The sequence below is a fragment of the Balaenoptera physalus genome (genome assembly GCF_965194825.1).
Source record: "Balaenoptera physalus genome assembly, chromosome: 6".
NCBI classification, from domain to species: Eukaryota; Metazoa; Chordata; class Mammalia; order Artiodactyla; family Balaenopteridae; genus Balaenoptera; species Balaenoptera physalus.
This window is the reverse complement of record NC_138885.1, coordinates 132021639-132038069: the sequence shown is the minus strand read 5'-3', so window position 1 is coordinate 132038069 and position 16431 is coordinate 132021639. Positions and strand designations below refer to the sequence as shown.

At 45.7% G+C, this 16431-nt stretch overlaps 1 protein-coding gene and 1 pseudogene across 8 annotated transcripts in view; both read right to left on the bottom strand.

Moving 5' to 3' along the window:
* Positions 1 to 14784, bottom strand: part of ATG16L1 (autophagy related 16 like 1) — a 43658-nt gene extending 28874 nt beyond the window's left edge. For 2 of the 7 annotated variants that reach the window (XM_082466290.1, XM_082466292.1), the window contains exons 1-6: positions 14477 to 14782; positions 10799 to 10892; positions 6041 to 6146; positions 5270 to 5343; positions 4158 to 4409; positions 429 to 494 (exon numbers count right to left, since the gene is read on the bottom strand). In XM_082466290.1, coding sequence (XP_082322416.1) covers positions 429 to 494; positions 4158 to 4409; positions 5270 to 5343; positions 6041 to 6146; positions 10799 to 10892; positions 14477 to 14591 — 707 coding nt within the window. In that variant the 5' untranslated portion in view covers positions 14592 to 14782. Of the gene's footprint in view, positions 1 to 428; positions 495 to 4157; positions 4410 to 5269; positions 5344 to 6040; positions 6147 to 10798; positions 10893 to 14476 lie in introns of all 7 variants that reach the window. The other 5 variants (XM_082466291.1, XM_082466293.1, XM_082466294.1 and 2 more) reach the window with 4 other exon arrangements.
* On the bottom strand, positions 1977 to 4151 carry LOC309663015 (large ribosomal subunit protein uL22 pseudogene; annotated as a pseudogene). The gene has a single exon. The product of its transcript is annotated as a large ribosomal subunit protein uL22 pseudogene (transcript).
* Positions 14785 to 16431: the final 1647 nt, after the last annotated feature.

Here is a 16431-nt window from a genome sequence, read left to right as displayed (position 1 = left end):
AACTCCACATTGACTCAATTGTTTTTGTCCCAGGAGATCCTAGTTTTTACTTAGGCTTCAAAGGTTTGCCCAAGCTCCACTTGAAGCCACAAACCAAGAAGAGAGCAAGAGACAGAACTGCAGCCCAGCATCACACTGCAACAGCTCCAACCAGAGGCAGAAAACAGGTCAGTCTCAACAGGAAAACAGCGAGGCTGTCACTGGTTAAGGGTGGAGGAAGTCAGAATTCACACTCACAGCTAATGAGTATAAACTGGAACAACTTTCTGGAAGGTAATGGGTGTTTTTTATTTTCTGCCCTAAGTCTTTTAGTTGATACTTCTACAATTTGTAAAATGGTTTTATAGAAATAGAATATTATAAGACTATTTCAAAATAGCACATCAAATTACTACGAGCATAGTTTTGATTTGTACATCTCTACTCACTGCTCAACTGGTAGAGGTTCCTTTGCTGCTTCTGCGAGCTCCTTCTGCAGCCGGGCTTGCCGCCTCCTATTTAAAAAAAAAAAAAAAAAAAGCGCCCACTATTTATGTCTACTTAAAGAAAGCATGGGGTTTTGGCTCTCAAAAAACTACTAGTAACACATTGGGATATTCAATGCACTTAAAGTAACAACTACCCTGGGCAAAGATACCCAAAGTCCCAAATCCACAACTGTAACTTCAGTAAGGACCCTATTATAATGGATTTCAGAGCAAAGCCCTAGGAGGGATTAGAGAGAACAGTGAACCAGCAAGGGAGAAGCCTGCCTGTGGGGACCCAGGGCCTCTCAGGACAGAAACATGCATCAGGTTTATCCAGGGTTAGTCATGGTCGAGACTTAGTTTTCTGAAGTAAACATTCTCACACTAACATATCAAGAGCATGAATAATAATAAAAATTTACTTGTACCTGGCATGGTTTTATTATTTTACAGAATTTAACTCATTTAACACTTATAACAAACTTTTTGAGGTTAAGTACTATGATTCCCATTTTACAGATGAGGAAACTGAGGTACAGTGAGATTCTTGAGTCATCAAAATGTACAAGGCTTCAGTTTACTAGGGCTGGACACACAAGTCCTGGCTGCAGCAAAATTTTAATGTGGTCGGCAGTCGCTTCCACTCTCTCCCCTCTCAGACCATTTGTCTTTCCTTCCCCAGTCCTCAATTCAGGAGCTTCCTAACCTTTAAACCTTGGCCTCCCTCTCTCTTCCATGGCAAGTTCACCTCTATCTGTCATTTTTGCCCTCACACCCCCAACCCAGAACTCTAGCACTGCTACTGAGCTCAGGTCAAGAGTTCTGATGGAATTTTTAAAAATTTTTCTAAATTAAAAAAAAACTTTTCTAAATTTTTAAAAAAGTTTCTGCCATAGTGATAATTCTCAAAATAGGGCAAAGTCCTGTAGGTGGCACATCAGAATTTGGGATGGGATGAGGCTCTAGCTTGAAAAAGTGCCTTACACTCTTAATCTTATACCTGGAAGAGTCAGTTTTACAGGACAAGTGACAAAAATTACAGGTTAACCAATTTTTCTTAGCTGGAACAGATGACCTATCAACTGTCTTTGAGGGGAAAGCAGAATCCCGGTGCGGGGTGGGTAAGACTCCTCTAAAGGAAAGGCACCTGTTTGCACGGAGTGGGTAAAGGACAGAGCTGGAGTCACGGGGAGAAGAAAACACCCGCAGCCCAGCCTTCGTTACAACAGCCGACAGGAAACGTCCTTCTTTGACGCTGACAGCTTCTTACACAGCAGCCACCGTGCCTGCCTGTGGCGACACACCCCAGCCTCGCGGGGGAGGCGGAACACAAGCAGCTATTTCAAAAAACAGCGCTCCACGATGACCCAGGTAAACAAAAGCTGCTAGGAGAGGAAGGACATCTAATCTGGGAAACTGGCAGGAAGGGGGAAGGCTTCTAAGGAGGAGGAACTAGTTGAGTCAAGTAACGAAAAGAATCCCCAGGTCCCACACGAAAAGAATCCCCAGGTCCCACACGTGCAATCAGATGGTAATACGTGCAATGGCATATTCCTAGGAAAACATTCCAAAGGACACAACAAGGGCAGGTATGTAATGTGCCTCACTCCCCATTTTCACTAGAAAGTTTGGGCTGTTCTTGTCCACGGTGATGACCAAGGGCTCCCCCTCTGCATAACCACACGCCTGCCCACTTCTCCCTCAGGCAGGCTCTCAGCCCGAAGCCAAACAACTTCCAGGGAACCCCGGTGTCCTTACCACCCCTAAGCTGCCTAAGAGCTCCACATATAAGCCACGCAATTTTACTTAAACATGAGACAGAAAGAATATAAGGACAGCTCACTTTTTCTTAATACAAACTTAAGACGTATATATATTTTGAAAAGACTCTGCAAAATCTCTGTATGAAAATATCACAATTTCTTCCCCCCACCAAGGGATATACTGCTTCTAATTTTTCACTACTGTGAATAATGGACTATCACAAAATCGTACTTGTGAACGAATCTCATCACTCAGGATGAAGTCCAACAAGTGGGAACCATTTTCAGGTGCCTGCCATCCCCAGGGCCCTCCAGGGGTTAGAGAAACAGCCTTCACATCAGCAATGTGAGGGGCCCGTCCCACCTTCCTCCCAACAATCCTTTTTACCAGATTCACTGAGCTCGTCCACTTCTTTTATGAACTATCTATGCTTTACATCCCTCTGTCTGAATGCTCACCTGTTCCTTACTGACTCTATACTAAGGATATATGTTTTATAACAGCATAGCCTATTTGCTTGTTTTATAGTGTTCTTCGATGTTAAGAAACCTACAATTTTTATACAGTCCATTCTTTATTACCATTACTTTTTTTTTTTTTTGGTGTTTTTTTTTTTTTTTTTACTTTTATTTGCATTTATTTTTTACAGCATTTACTCCTGGGCCATAAGTTTTTGTTTCTTCAGTTTCTTCGGGGCAACCTCCCCTTCTGGTTTAGGAACAATCTGTTCTCTTTCAGTAAGGATCATCTCAATGTGGCAGGGAGAGCTCACGTATGGGTTAATCTGACCATGAGCTCTGTAAGTCCTGCGCCGCATCTTGTGGGCTTTGTTCACCTGGATGTGCTCAATGACCAGAGAATCTACATCTAAGCCCTTAAGTTCAGCATTACTCTCAGCATTTTTGAGCATGTGCAGTAAAAATTCAGCACTCTTTTTGGGCCACCAACCCTGTGTCCAGCCTCACTGTTTGGCCTGGGCACACCTACCAACTCCACCACAGTAACGACGGAACAGCACACATTGCTTCTTTAAAGTGACATCCTTCAGATACTTGGTGGCTTTTCGGATATGCATACCCTTAATGGCCTGGGCAGTTTCACAAGTGTTCTTAAAGTGAACACGAAGATCTGAACCTCTTGACTTGCATGATTTTGTGGGGTTTTCTGGGTCAAGTGAATAGCGAACCATTTTGAGAGGTCACCTCAGGCCACTTACTGGAAAAGCTACCATTACTTTTAATGTTTAGAAAGTCCTCCAATACTCCTACTTTGGAATTTTTCATAAAACAAACAGCAGAGAGTAACATTTTTTACTTCTACCTTTTGGTTTCCGTTTTTACACAGATTTCGAAATCTTTTTGCATATATTATTTGGTAGGATTAGGGCTCTTTGTTATTCTTTAAAGCTCTTTCCTAGTCCATGTATTTATTCTTTTAGATAAACTACAATAATCTTTTCAAATTCTAAACTACTGATGTGGGGATTTAAAATCAAATGTTCTAATCTTTTGAATTCACTACTAGTGAGGCTGGCCCACGGTCTTCTTGTACACTAGCCAGAGTTTTTGCTATGGGTTGGAATAGTTTTACAAAATGGGGGGGGGGGGATTATAAGCTTTTTCTAATTCTGGTTTAATTTACACTGTTCAAGCACTAGCTTTTCTCCTTGAAACACGGAAAGAATTCACTGGCAAAAATAGCAACGGGCCAAAGCCCTTTTGGGAGGTAATCCTTTGCTCAGCTGTAAAAGTGTTCTTATAAATGCAAATCTCTTTTATACCCACCATTGCTATTTCTAATTTTGTTAGTGCTTCCTGGTGCCCCCACCCTGTGGTCAGAGCTGCCAGGTTGGTTTCCTTCTTTTCTAAGAACTAGGTTCGACTTTATTAAACAATGGAAATCACTGACTGCCAATTCATCTCCCACCTCGAATCCTTCTCATTCTCTGCATTTAAGCGATTAGCTTCCTGGGCTTTCTCAGCCATCCATCTGGTGACCAGCTCCTGGTTCTCCTCAGTAGTTTTCCTCAGTTTCTCCTCCAGGGCAGTGAAAGTGATCTGCAGGGCATCATATTCATCCTTCAGGGTCTGGTTGGCTCTTTCAAGGTCCTGAAGCTTAGTGCGTAGTTCCAGGCACTCGGTCTCGAGATCAGAGATGGTCTGTAAGCATTCTGCAATTCTGAAAACACGACGGGAGAGGGATACTGCACAAGAGCTGTGTGAGCTTGGGCACCAACAATGACCTCAGCCCTCACAGCAGGCACCTCACTTGGCCAAGCCCAGCCCCAGGGGTTTACAGGACAATCCCATTAATGGAGAGGAAACACCTAGGGCAAGGTTCATCCAGACTATGAATGACTAGTTAAAGTACCTTTCAGAAAAGCAGGATGGGAAGGAAGAGGGAGCTTTTGATGCTGAAATCGAGTAGTAATGGGAGATTAAAAGGAGGCTGGGTATCTTGTGCATTCCACCAGCTCTATCACTCACTGAGTGCGAACGCCTGAGCTGGCTCCGCACCCTTCTAAGCCTCTAGAGAGCCCTCCCTGCGGAGCAAGGGAAAAGGCGCCGATGAAACCCAGGCTCCCCTCCAGCTCAAAGATCCTAGGATTGGGAGTCCCTGTTTATCTTGTCCGGTAGGCTTCTCCCAGATCAAGAACAACCCTGCCCACAAACTCATCCCCGTTCCCAAGGGCCGGGCACTCGGCTCTCTTGGTCCCATCCCCATCACGGAAGACACCCACTCCCCCAGGCGACGGCCGTGGGGGGAACTGTGAATGCCTCAGGGACATTTCCAAGAGCGAAGCTGACTTCTCAGGGGTGTGCTGGGGCCCTGGAGGACGGAGGGCACTCTTCTTGCCTTTTCCATCCTCAGAGGGTAGGAAAGGACCCCAGCTACGTACGCACAGAAACGAGACTTGTGCTGAGCCCTGTGTGGCTACTGTTTGCCGCCGATGACCGCTGGCCCCGCGCACGAGAGTGCGGTGAAACAGGCAGTGAGGTCCCAAGACCAGTCCCGGAGGAAGCATGCTCTCTACTCACTTGGCTTCATTCATCTGCATCTCCTTGTCCTTCTGCTGCATTTGGTTATTCAGGTCAATCACCAACTGAGCTAACTGGGGGTAAAGAAGAACACTTTCATAAACAAGAGATTTTAGGACCTCAGTTGGAAACTCATAATTGCGGGTTACTTTAAAGAAAAAACAGGTGCCTGTGCGGTGGGGCCGAGGCACCAAGAAGAAACGAGCTGGGTGGCCGAGAGGAGAAGGGCCAGCAGGGCTGCCCTCCCTGTTGAAGGCAGCCTCGGGTAGACGAGCAACGCTCCCGGCGACTGCCAGGCTCCTGCTGAGAACGCCTGGTTACCCCTCCACCCCAGCTGCCTTTTCTGACTCTTTAGCTGATAATCAACTCGGCTGAAGTGACGGTAAGTTGCGCTTTTTCATAACTTGCCATTAGACCACCACCCAGCGTAAACACAGCCCAGGACTTGACTCTTCCTAATGAATTTTTCTGAAATTGCAGGTTTCACGCTTTATGAAGGTATTAGTTAAGACTTTCAGTCAATCAAGGAGTAAGCTTCTTTCTTTTTATGTTTCTCCACTTGTACCTTTCGTGCCATCCTGGCGCATGACAACCTGGTTATCTCAATGGCTTGCCCGCCTGTTGACAGAGGTCTCGCATCTTTTCTGTTGTTTCATTCCCACAGATAGAGCTGGTGATGCCATATGTAGCCAGGATGGCTGCAAATTCCAGTGGGCGTGCCTGCCCCACCCTCCAACCCCCAAGACAGACGAGGAGAGGAGCTATCTTTACCTCCCCACGTTTCTTGTGTAATTCAGTCAGTTCTTCTTGGTGTTTAATCCTCAGCTGGGCCATTTCTTGCAGCTGACTATCATTCCACGCACCATCATGTCCAGGACTAAATGCCCCAACCAGGCAGATGAAGAGAACATGCAAACAAGAGAAAAAAAATCAGACCCCAGACCCCTTCAATCAGGCACTGGAACAATAACTTTAGAATTTCAAACATGTACATGACAACATAGCCAAGAAAGCAGTTCAGTTCTCCAGGCCAATAGTGTTATAAGTCACTACAAACCTAAAGTAGAAAGTAGGAGATGTGAGACACAGGGTAAAACCAACCAACCACAACCCATACCACCAGCTGCGTCAGGAATAAAGGATGGGTTCCGGAATAAAGTTCAGGTAAACGGGGAGGAGACAACAAGGCCCACTCACCCGACACGTATCTGAGCGCCGGCTCTGTGCTAGGCACTGTTTTGGTGCCTAGCGGGGAGAAGGCAGGGAACAGGAAGCTCTACAATCGGCTAAGAGCAGACAGACAACAAATGAGTAGATGGATGGAGTCAGGTGGTGAGATGTGCTGTGAAGAAAAACTAAGCAGTGTAAAGAAGGGAACAGAGCGACAGGGCTCCTGTTCCACGCGGGGTCATCAAAGGCATCCCGAGAGGTGACACTTGACTGCAGACTGCAAAGAGTGAGGAACAAGCCATGCGGGCCCGGGGGCGGGGCCCTGTGAGTGGAGGGAACAGCAAGTGTTGGAGAGGCTGGGGGCAAGTGTGACCGCAGCGCCCGGGGCAGGGGGTGCAGGGAGGATCGGGGAGGCCACGCAGAGCCTCGCAGGCCCCCGAGGACTGTGGCTTTTCCTACGCATGACTGGAAGCTGCCGAGGGTTTTGAGCAGAGGAATGACTTACGTTTTGAAAGGATCGCTACAGCTGCTGGGTGGAGAGCACACTGCAGGGGTTAAGGGCAGAAACAGCGGGACCCGTTAGCAAGCTATTACATATTCCAGACTCAGAAAGTGCAGATCAGGACAAGGTGACGGCAGCGGAGGCGGTGAGACGTGGTCAGATCCTAGCTAGATCCACTCTGGAGAGACTGCAGGACTTGCCTTTGAATTGGTCGCAGGGAATGAGAGAAAGACAGGACTCAAGGATGACTCCAAGGCTTTTGGCCTGAGTGGCTGATCAAAGGTAGGCGTCACCTACTGAGGCAGAAGGACTGGGGCAAGAGGTCGGGGGAGGCCTGAAGAGTGAGTTCACCGTGGACATCCAAGTGGGCATGTCAAGTGGAAACTGCATATTGTTAAGAGTCTGAACTTCAAGTAAAGAGGCCCAAGCTGGAGGCTGACATATAGAAGCTGTCAGCAAACAGATGTATCTAAAGCCATGGACAGAGCTCAGGCCACCTCAAGAGTCAATGGAATTTGGGAAAGTTTGCAGGTGTTTGCATACTATCTCAGAAATAGCAGCAGGTGAACAGAACTGTGGATTTGTAATTCAGGAGAGGGGGGGGGGTCTTGGCTGGAGCTACAGGTGTAAATTATCAGACTACAGTGAGTAGCTGAAACCACTGCCCAGGGAAAGCACACAGATGGAGAAAAGGAAGATGGCTGGCAAACTAGGATGCCACCATCTGAAGCGGGGGCAGGGGCACCATCTCTTCCCAATGACCGATAAGAAATAAAGAGGGAAAAGGCAGCAGAATGACGCTCCCTCCGAAATCTACCCTCCATCTCTAAAAGCATTTTTCTTACATGTTCTAAGATACATTAATATTGCATTCTTTGAGGCAACATAGTGCTTCCCCAATCTTGGCCCATGAACTAGAAGCCAAGAGACTAGAAAGCAGCACATAAGGCTTCCCTGGTGGCGCAGTGGTTGAGAATCTGCCTGCCAATGAGGAGGACACGGGTTCGAGCCCTGGTCTGGGAAGATCCCACGTGCCACGGAGCAGCTGGGCCCGTGAGCCACAACTACTGAGCCTGCGCGTCTGGAGCCTGTGCTCCGCAACAAGAGAGGCCGCTACAGTGAGAGGCCCGCGCACCGCGATGAAGAGTGGCCCCCGCTTGCCACAACTGGAGAAAGCCCTCGCACAGAAACGAAGACCCAACACAGCCAAAAATAAAAATAAATAAATAAATAAATAAATAAATAAATAAAAAGAAAGCGGCACATACCTTATAAGAAACCACCCTAAATTAGGCAGAAGCAGCAACAGGCCTGGGTGATTGACTGCATATGGGGATTAGAAGGAAAAGAAATAATTTTTATCAAATCCCCTTATTTTAATGCAAAGCAATGTGAAATATGCAAAACATAAAACTAGTCTGTTCCTCCAAGCAGCTGAAGAGAATCCTGAGAAAAGGCAAGGATACAGGGCACTCATTCCTCTGCTCAAAGCCTTTTACCACTTGCAATTTTATTCACAATAAAAGTCAAACTTCTTACAAAAGCCCAATAACAGTGCTTCACTAGGCAGAAAAAAAAAGAATCACCTAGAGAGTAGGTTTTAACAGATTCTTGGGCCCCATCCCAGAACGATTCATCAGGTCGAGGAAGAAAAGGGTCAATAATCTGCATTTCTAACATGCTTCCGGGTGTCTCGGATAGTTCACAAGGACTGAGTAGGCACTAAAGCAGTGGTTCTTGTAGTTAGAGGTCATCAGAATCACCTAAAGCGTTCTTAAAACAAGACTACTGGGTGCCACCCCTAGAGTTTCTGAAACAGGAGCTCTGGGGTGAGGCCCAACATTCTGCATTTCTAACAAATCTCTGAGGCTGCGGTCTAGCAAGCATACTTAGAAAACTGTTGGAATCAACTATTTCCCAGGGATGAGTTTCACTTTGATTTATCCAGTAAGCAAAGGGATTAAAACACTTAAGAGAGGAGTCAGATAATTGATGAGATAAAGTTTTTTAAGCACAGTGTGTTTTAAGATTAATTAGAGTGGGATGGGCAGGACTTGAGAGCCCAGAAGAGAGAGATAGCAGCCAATTAGATCCCCGTCTTCTGTGAATACCTGTATCCTACTAGCACACACCTCACTGAGCTACTCTCCCCGACGAGGCTCAGGTCCTTGCGAACAAGGACTCTCGGCTTATTCATCTCTGTATCCCAATGCCTGGCCCACACTGTAGTCACAAAATGACTCAGTGAACGAGACCCCTGCCATAGTCTAGGAATGGAAGCATAGATAAGCAACGAAGCTGGTGGCACACAAATGCAAACCAAGGGACAGATGCACAGGACACTGTGGGCAAAGAATCAACAGGCCCGGGACACTGCAAAGGGGGAGGGGCAGGACACCAAGGGAAAAAGGAATCATAGCTGACTTCTGGAAAATAAGGATACCATTAATAGAAACGAGGCAGTCAGGAAGAGGCCTGACTGTGAACACAAGTTTGCAGGAAGGACGGACTTCCAGTTAAATTACCACCCCAGTGATACTCAGTTAAAAGAATGTTGTATATTTATTTATTGTTACCTTTCCAAGCAAATGAGTTTCGCTGACAGATAAAGGATGCAGGAATACAGTCACCAAGAGGCTAACCAGATAGAAATAAAATGTTTCAAGTTTTCAGTTGACTGAATTTAGATGAAAAAGGGCGAAATGGATTCTCTACACCTAAAGTTGACCAGAACACAGCAACTAATATTTTAAATCCTGCGGAAGGCCTCCCAGGACCACAGCTAGGCATGATCTCCTGAATTGTTTTTAAGCAAAAATGGAACCTAGGCCGGGCCATCTGTTCCTCTTTCTACTCCGGTCTGCCTGGAGACCATCTCGCCAGATGAGGAAACAAGGACGGCAAGATAGCAGATATGGCTATAGGAGTAAATGAAATAAGCTACACCCAGCACTTCTGTTTTTCCCCTAAAATCCTGAATTACCATCAACTTTGTTTTTACAATTGCTAAATGTTAGCTGATATGCAAAAAAGCTTGTAGATTTTAGAGCAATAATGGGTACTGTTCCCACACAAACCACAGAATTTAATATGCAAACGTGATGAACAAATGGAAAAGGAGGACAGTAAGACTCTAGAATGATTGCATTTAAGCCGCTCTGATGAAGTATGGCTTTAAGGTTTTTTTGGACCATGACCCTCAAAAAGAGATAGTTTACATGAATGACCCAAGTAAAGATACTAAACTCCCCACCATGAACACATACTCACATATTTAGTGAAGCAATACATACCCTTCCTATAAAATGCAGATTTCTGCCTAATCTTTCTTAAAAAAAAAAAAAAAAAAGCTTTCTGCAACCCACTGGTTTGACCGCACACTAAGATACGTGGAAACAACACTGAACTAAAAAGGATCACATAGACCTGTAGCGTTTATGTTTACAGGCCAGTCAATCCTGTACTGACAAGATCTATGTAAATGTGCTCAAGAATGCTTACTTGTCTGATTATTTAGAAAAAGTGAACCCTGGTAGGCTACAGGAGGAACTGGCCTGGTTACTCGCCTTAAGCAATTTCTCAAGCTCACATCGTACTGATGATGAGCCTTCTAGGTGGTAGCTACGTACCTTCAAAAAAAAAGTTAAATAGTTAGTTATTTGGCTTCAGAAGTTTTTATTTGAAAGGAACTGACAACAAGTGGAGCACAAACACAGTACTTGGTTTGCTTCAAAATCAGGGAAGTGACAACTGAACGGAGACAAATTTCAATTAAAAAGGAGACACAAATAATACAGGATAGTTTCAGAATACCTTATCTCAGGAGACACAAATAATACAGGATAGTTTCAGAATACCTTATCTCATGCCTGTTTGGTATGTCATGCTTTTCAGCTTGTAGCTTATGGGCCAGCACTGAATGAAGATCTGACTTTTCCAGCAACTTGTTATCTAGCACAGGAAAAAAAAAAGTTATTACAACCCAGGTATGCTTTATTACTACTTAACATCTTATAAAGATTTGGACCAAAGATATAACCAGAAGATGACTGGGTAGGTTTCACTTTTACGAGGTATCAAAGTACTAGGCACTGTTCTTTACCACCGATTACAGCAATCGTCCAAACTCAGGAACATGCACTCCTTAGACGCTTCCTGGCCCAAGCACAGGCAGCCCAGACAAAGGAACCTATGAAAAATCACTCCGAAACGCCCCCGGTGCCCATGCTTTCTACTCCCACAGCTACCTGTTTCTACCTGGGAAAGAGGCAACAAACATACCAAAACACAATGGAAAAGTGAAGTGTTATGCACCTCTAAGTAACACAGGAAACCTTTACCTTATTATATTTGGAATTTTTTTTTAAAAGATTTTTTTCACGTGGATCATTTTTTAAAATTCTTTATTGAATTTGTTACAATACTGCTTCTGTTTTATGTTTTGGTTTTTTGGCTGCGAGGCATGCGGGATCTTAGCTCCCCGACCGGGGATCGAACCCACACCCCCTGCACTGGAAGGCCAAGTCTTAACCACTGGACCTCCAGGGAGTCCCTGGAATATTTAATCTAAGATCAGGGCACTAGGGATACAAATACAAACCAGAGTCCCTGACCTCAAGGAGCTAAAAAAGTGTAATGGGGGTGGGGGTGGGGGGGAGGTCAAATATAAAAAGGAAGAGTGAACTTTTACTCATTTTCTCAGATGGTTTCACAGGTGAAGACGACAGACAGTCCAAGCAGAAGGTCTAGAGAGCCGTTCAGTAAGTGGCTAGAAATAAAAGTTTGCACCAACACATGAGAGGGCAGGATGAGAAATTCAGACCTCTTCTTACTGGCAACAGCGAAACAACAGATTTTAAAAGCAGGCAGTGACATGAACAGGCATCATTTAGTAAGAAGTCAAAGATTATTCTGAGGTTCCCTGCTCGTCCAACTGGGTGCAAGATCCTAACAGGCCAGAGAACACAGGAGCAGAGAGCTCAAGGAAGAAAATGAGTCCTTGGAACTTAATAAATGTGACAGGGAACACAGTGCAGAAATTCAAAAGAAAAGTCAGGGCAAGAAATGACATGCATGCAGGGGGCCAGTGAGATCAGAAGTGGAAGGGGGTGCACAAAGCAGAACAAGAAAGTGACCACGGGAAACTTACAGAAAACCCACACCTGACGGTGGCTTTGACAGATCCCAAATGTCTGAGATTAGCGTTGCTTCACAGCAAAAGTTGGAGAGGGTTTATGCTAGTGATTATTCCTTTTAGAATAGCTTATCTTTCCTCTTAAAGAGTTGAGTCCTACTTGTTGATATCTAAAAATGGAAATCCTGGGCAGAAAGAGAAACACTATCTTCATCAATATTAATTTAATAAATTAGCTCAAGAGGACAGGGAAGTGATTCCAACCTTGAATGTTCACCAGTGTCAAAAGGCTCTAATAAGATCTTCAAAATGTTACAGCTAGGTGCCCTGTGATATCGGGTCTTTCAAAGGACATGAGGTATTCAAGAGGGATCCTTCTTAAAAGTTCCTCTCACTCAAAGGGCACCTGCTGTCCCCATAGCCTCTTTTCATCTTTCTCTTCAGGCTCAGAGGCAGGACTGAACAGGAAACTCTGGCTGACTGCTTTGGGAAGCGAGGAATGAAGAGGGCGGCTGTTCCACAGTCAAACTAGAAGTGATCTCCCAAATGTCAATCCCCTGCCTCAACTGCAGATTTTAACAGGCCAAGGTTGTCTTGCCCTCTCGCCCCTCCTCTCCTAGCCCCCGGGCATGCATTACTCACTATAGCTGTTTTAAGACGTGTTCCCTCTCCAGGACTGACCTGTCTTTCTGACTTTCCTCCAACATCCTCCACCCCTTCAAGATGTCCATTTTCAAAGTGCAGAAAAACATTCAATTGTGTCAATTTGATTACAGACACCTTCCATTTATAGACAATTACGTAGATGGCTTTCAAAGCACTTATATGCACAGCACTGTGTTTATGAAGCAGGCAAGGCGAGCTTCACCCCTATCTTATAGATGCAGCAAACCAGACTCAGGTAAGTGAGGCTGGTAAGGGGAGTGTCATCAGACCTCCAACCCAATTTGACTTTCAGTGTGTATTAGCTTTTAAAGAATAAGCATATGATGAAATACCCGATGACCTGAATTTATGTAACCCATAAGGAATCGTTTCAACAAGGAGTTTCCTGTGCTTCTGGCTTTCTGAAACAGCACTGGGCTGTCAGACTCTAAAGAGTGTAAGGAATTAGCACAGGAGTGGCACATTCATCATCTCCCTTTTCTCCCCATTTTAGTTAAGAGGATGGGCTCAGCGAAAGCAAGGAAGGCTGTTTCTTGGGGGACCCAATGAGAAGGGCAAAAGTGCAAAAAAGTCAGGAGCCATTAAGTCTGTGTCCAAATCCAGGCCCTATCCATTAATCTGCTGTACCTCCCCAGAGAAATGACCTAATCTCTCTCAGTCTCAATTTCCTCATTTGTATAAAGGGCAACAGGACCTGCTTCATAGAATTTTCGGAAAGGTAAAGTGAAACGACACATGCCAAATATTTACGACAGCACTCAAGCTTGTCTCTACCTTAGAATTACTTGGGGATCATCAAGAAATACTGACACCTGTGTCCCACCTCTATTACTGGGGTTTCGTTGGTCTGGGATGTGGCCTGGGCTTTATAATTTTTTAAAGATCCCCACCTGATTCTAATGTGCAGGTAAGTTCAGGAACCATAAATTTAGCACAATCAGAATTCAATAAAGGGCACCTACTATTACACTGAACTGCATCATCAACATGATTTGAGATTTGCAGGCTTACTTCAAGGGGCAGACGGAACCAGAGGTCCGAAGAGTGCCCCGTTTCTTCCCCCAAATGTGTCGTCAGTTATGGTAAAATGGGGCGGGGGGCAAGGAAATGCTCTTTAGAAAGCATCTAAGGGCACAAACACTTTTGTACTCAAATTGCAGCAGCGGGGGTGGGTGTGGGCCACCTCTTTCACACGCAAGTTTTCAACAACAGTAAAGACTGTGATGTCCCAACTAAAAAGTACGTTAAGACTCAAGATGTGTAATATGTAATAGTCACAGAACACCAAGGTGGAGGAAGAACAACAGATCTTCAGGAGTGAAAGGCAAACATTTCACTACACTCTGAAGACGACGGTAACGGAACGAATTACTGCTTAAAGTCAGTGCCCGTTTTCAGTAACACGATGCCCGAAACAGGATGTTTCTGGAACCGGCCTATTTAAGTACACAAGCATTGTGTGAGCTACTGGGATTTACAAACACAGACGTGAACGGTGCCTGCCCGTAAACAATACCCAATTGAGGAGGAAAACCCACCACAGTCACACCCAAGAATAAAGTGAAAGAGGAAAAGATCTAAAAAGGCGTTTGGGGGTCCAAGGCGCTGGGTACCCGGGGCGGCCTCAAGGCGCGCGGGCGGCGCGGCCTCGGGTTCCCGCTGGCGCCCCGCATGCCACGGCTGGGCCCGCCCGCTCCCGGGGCCCGCCCGCTCCCGGGGCCCGGCAGCCGCTCACACTGCAGGATGATCTCTTCGAACGCCTGCCTCTGCAGCCGGTCCCGGCGCCTCAACTCCTCCGAGATGTGGCGCTTCCAGCGGGGGAAGACGGCGGCGCGGAGGCCCGACGACATGTCGCGCGCTGCCCCGGCGCCTTAGCGCCGCCGGTTCGCACGGGGGCTGGCGGCCGCGGCCCGCACCATGAGGCAACCAGCGGGCGCGGGAGGACCAGCAGCCCCAGGGTTCAGGTCCACGAACAGGCCTCCCCCGATGCCATCCAGGACGGACTTCCGGCTCCTGACGGAAATGGCTTTGGACAGAGCCAGAAAGCCCGCCTCCTCGTCCGACGTCTTACGCCACACGCACGCACGTGTCCGGCGCCGACTCAGGGCGCTGGCTGATGATAGCATCCCGAGGCCGGAAGTGCCGGCAGCGGAGATGCGGCCGCTAGGAGGCGCGCGGCCCACGTTGGAGGCTCGGCCTTGCGGGGTCGGGGGCGGAGGAAGGAAAACGCAAAAGGGAGGCTTCCGCCCACCTGCTGTTTCCTTTGCTTGCTTTTCCCCGTTTTATATTTTCTTTCTTAGCCTGCCTCCCTTTTCTTCATGTCAGTTTACAAGCAGAAGTAAACTCCCCACATGGTAGCTGTGTGACTATAGATGAGTGACAGCATCCCTAAGCCTCAGTTTCCTAATCTGTAAAATGGGGAAGATCCCTAAACCGGGAAGGAATGATACCTATCCCACAGGATTGTCGTGAGGATTAAAAGTAATAACCTATATAATGCAATTCACACTGTGCCTGTACATAGTAAGCCTAACCTTACCTAAACACTTGGTATCCTTCGAAGTCCTAACCAAAGATTGGTTGCTTTAAGCAAGAGCAACCCATTGACCTTAGAAAAAGGTTTTTTGCAATAAAGAAATGGAATGCAAAGAACCGCTAAAGAAAATGCGAATAGATTAGCTATGTAAATCATTAGAAGCCTAGAAATTATCTATGACCTAAAAGTAAATGGGTCCTTAGAAGGTCATTTAAGGGTTAGGGTACAAACAGGATTTTGAAAGAGAAAAAGGACAGTTTGCCAGTAGATGAAAGCGGAAGATGAAAGCCAGACTTGGGAGAAGATGACATCTATCAACTCAGTAGAATGGGAAACCTTGGTCTGTAGTAGAATCATCTGAGTTCCATCTGCATTTAACAAGTTAGTAAATTTATTGCATGAAAATGGAGCCGGACAAAATAGGAGGCAGAAGAGAGGAAAGGAATGTCAGAATCTGCCTTCTCTTTCAATGTGTCTCAAGTCCAGAGGAAGATCCTTCACAGACAGATAAGAAGGCCTTTCCTCTCCTGTGGAGCCCAGGAGTAGGACAGTTAGGATTCTAGAGCTGCAAAGATATTTTGTCAGCAGCCAGTACTGAGTGATCTGAATTTGTGGGAAAGACCCATGGGGATCAGAAATAGAAGGGACTTCCTCACACACTGAAGCAAATGAAGAAGCAGGTTCTGAAAGTCACGAAGAATGCCTCTAAATGTAACAGTGGTATCAACCTCAAAAGAGCCTAGCATCAAATCTTGACAGTTGAATATGCTGATTTCCCAGAAAAGATGATGATTAAAACATGTTAACAAATTTGCAGAACCAGCAATTCCCCTTACAGGAATGTATGTCAACAAATATTTGGACAAATGCCCACATAGAGAAAACTGTCACAGCATTGTTAGTAATAATGGAGAGTTGGGAAAAATCTACTGATTTCCACCAATGAGAGTTAAATTACTGTATATTTATTGTTCAAAAAAGTTCATAATAAAAGGAGTATATGATATAAATCTAATTGATGTAAAATTACTATGTCCCTGGATCCTCATAGGCAAAGTTTGTTGAATGAATAGAGAATATAATTTCTAAACTAAGGATACTAAGCTCTGTAGGTCTGCCCTCTCCCTACCCGGCCAGCTTTGTCCAGTGAGCAC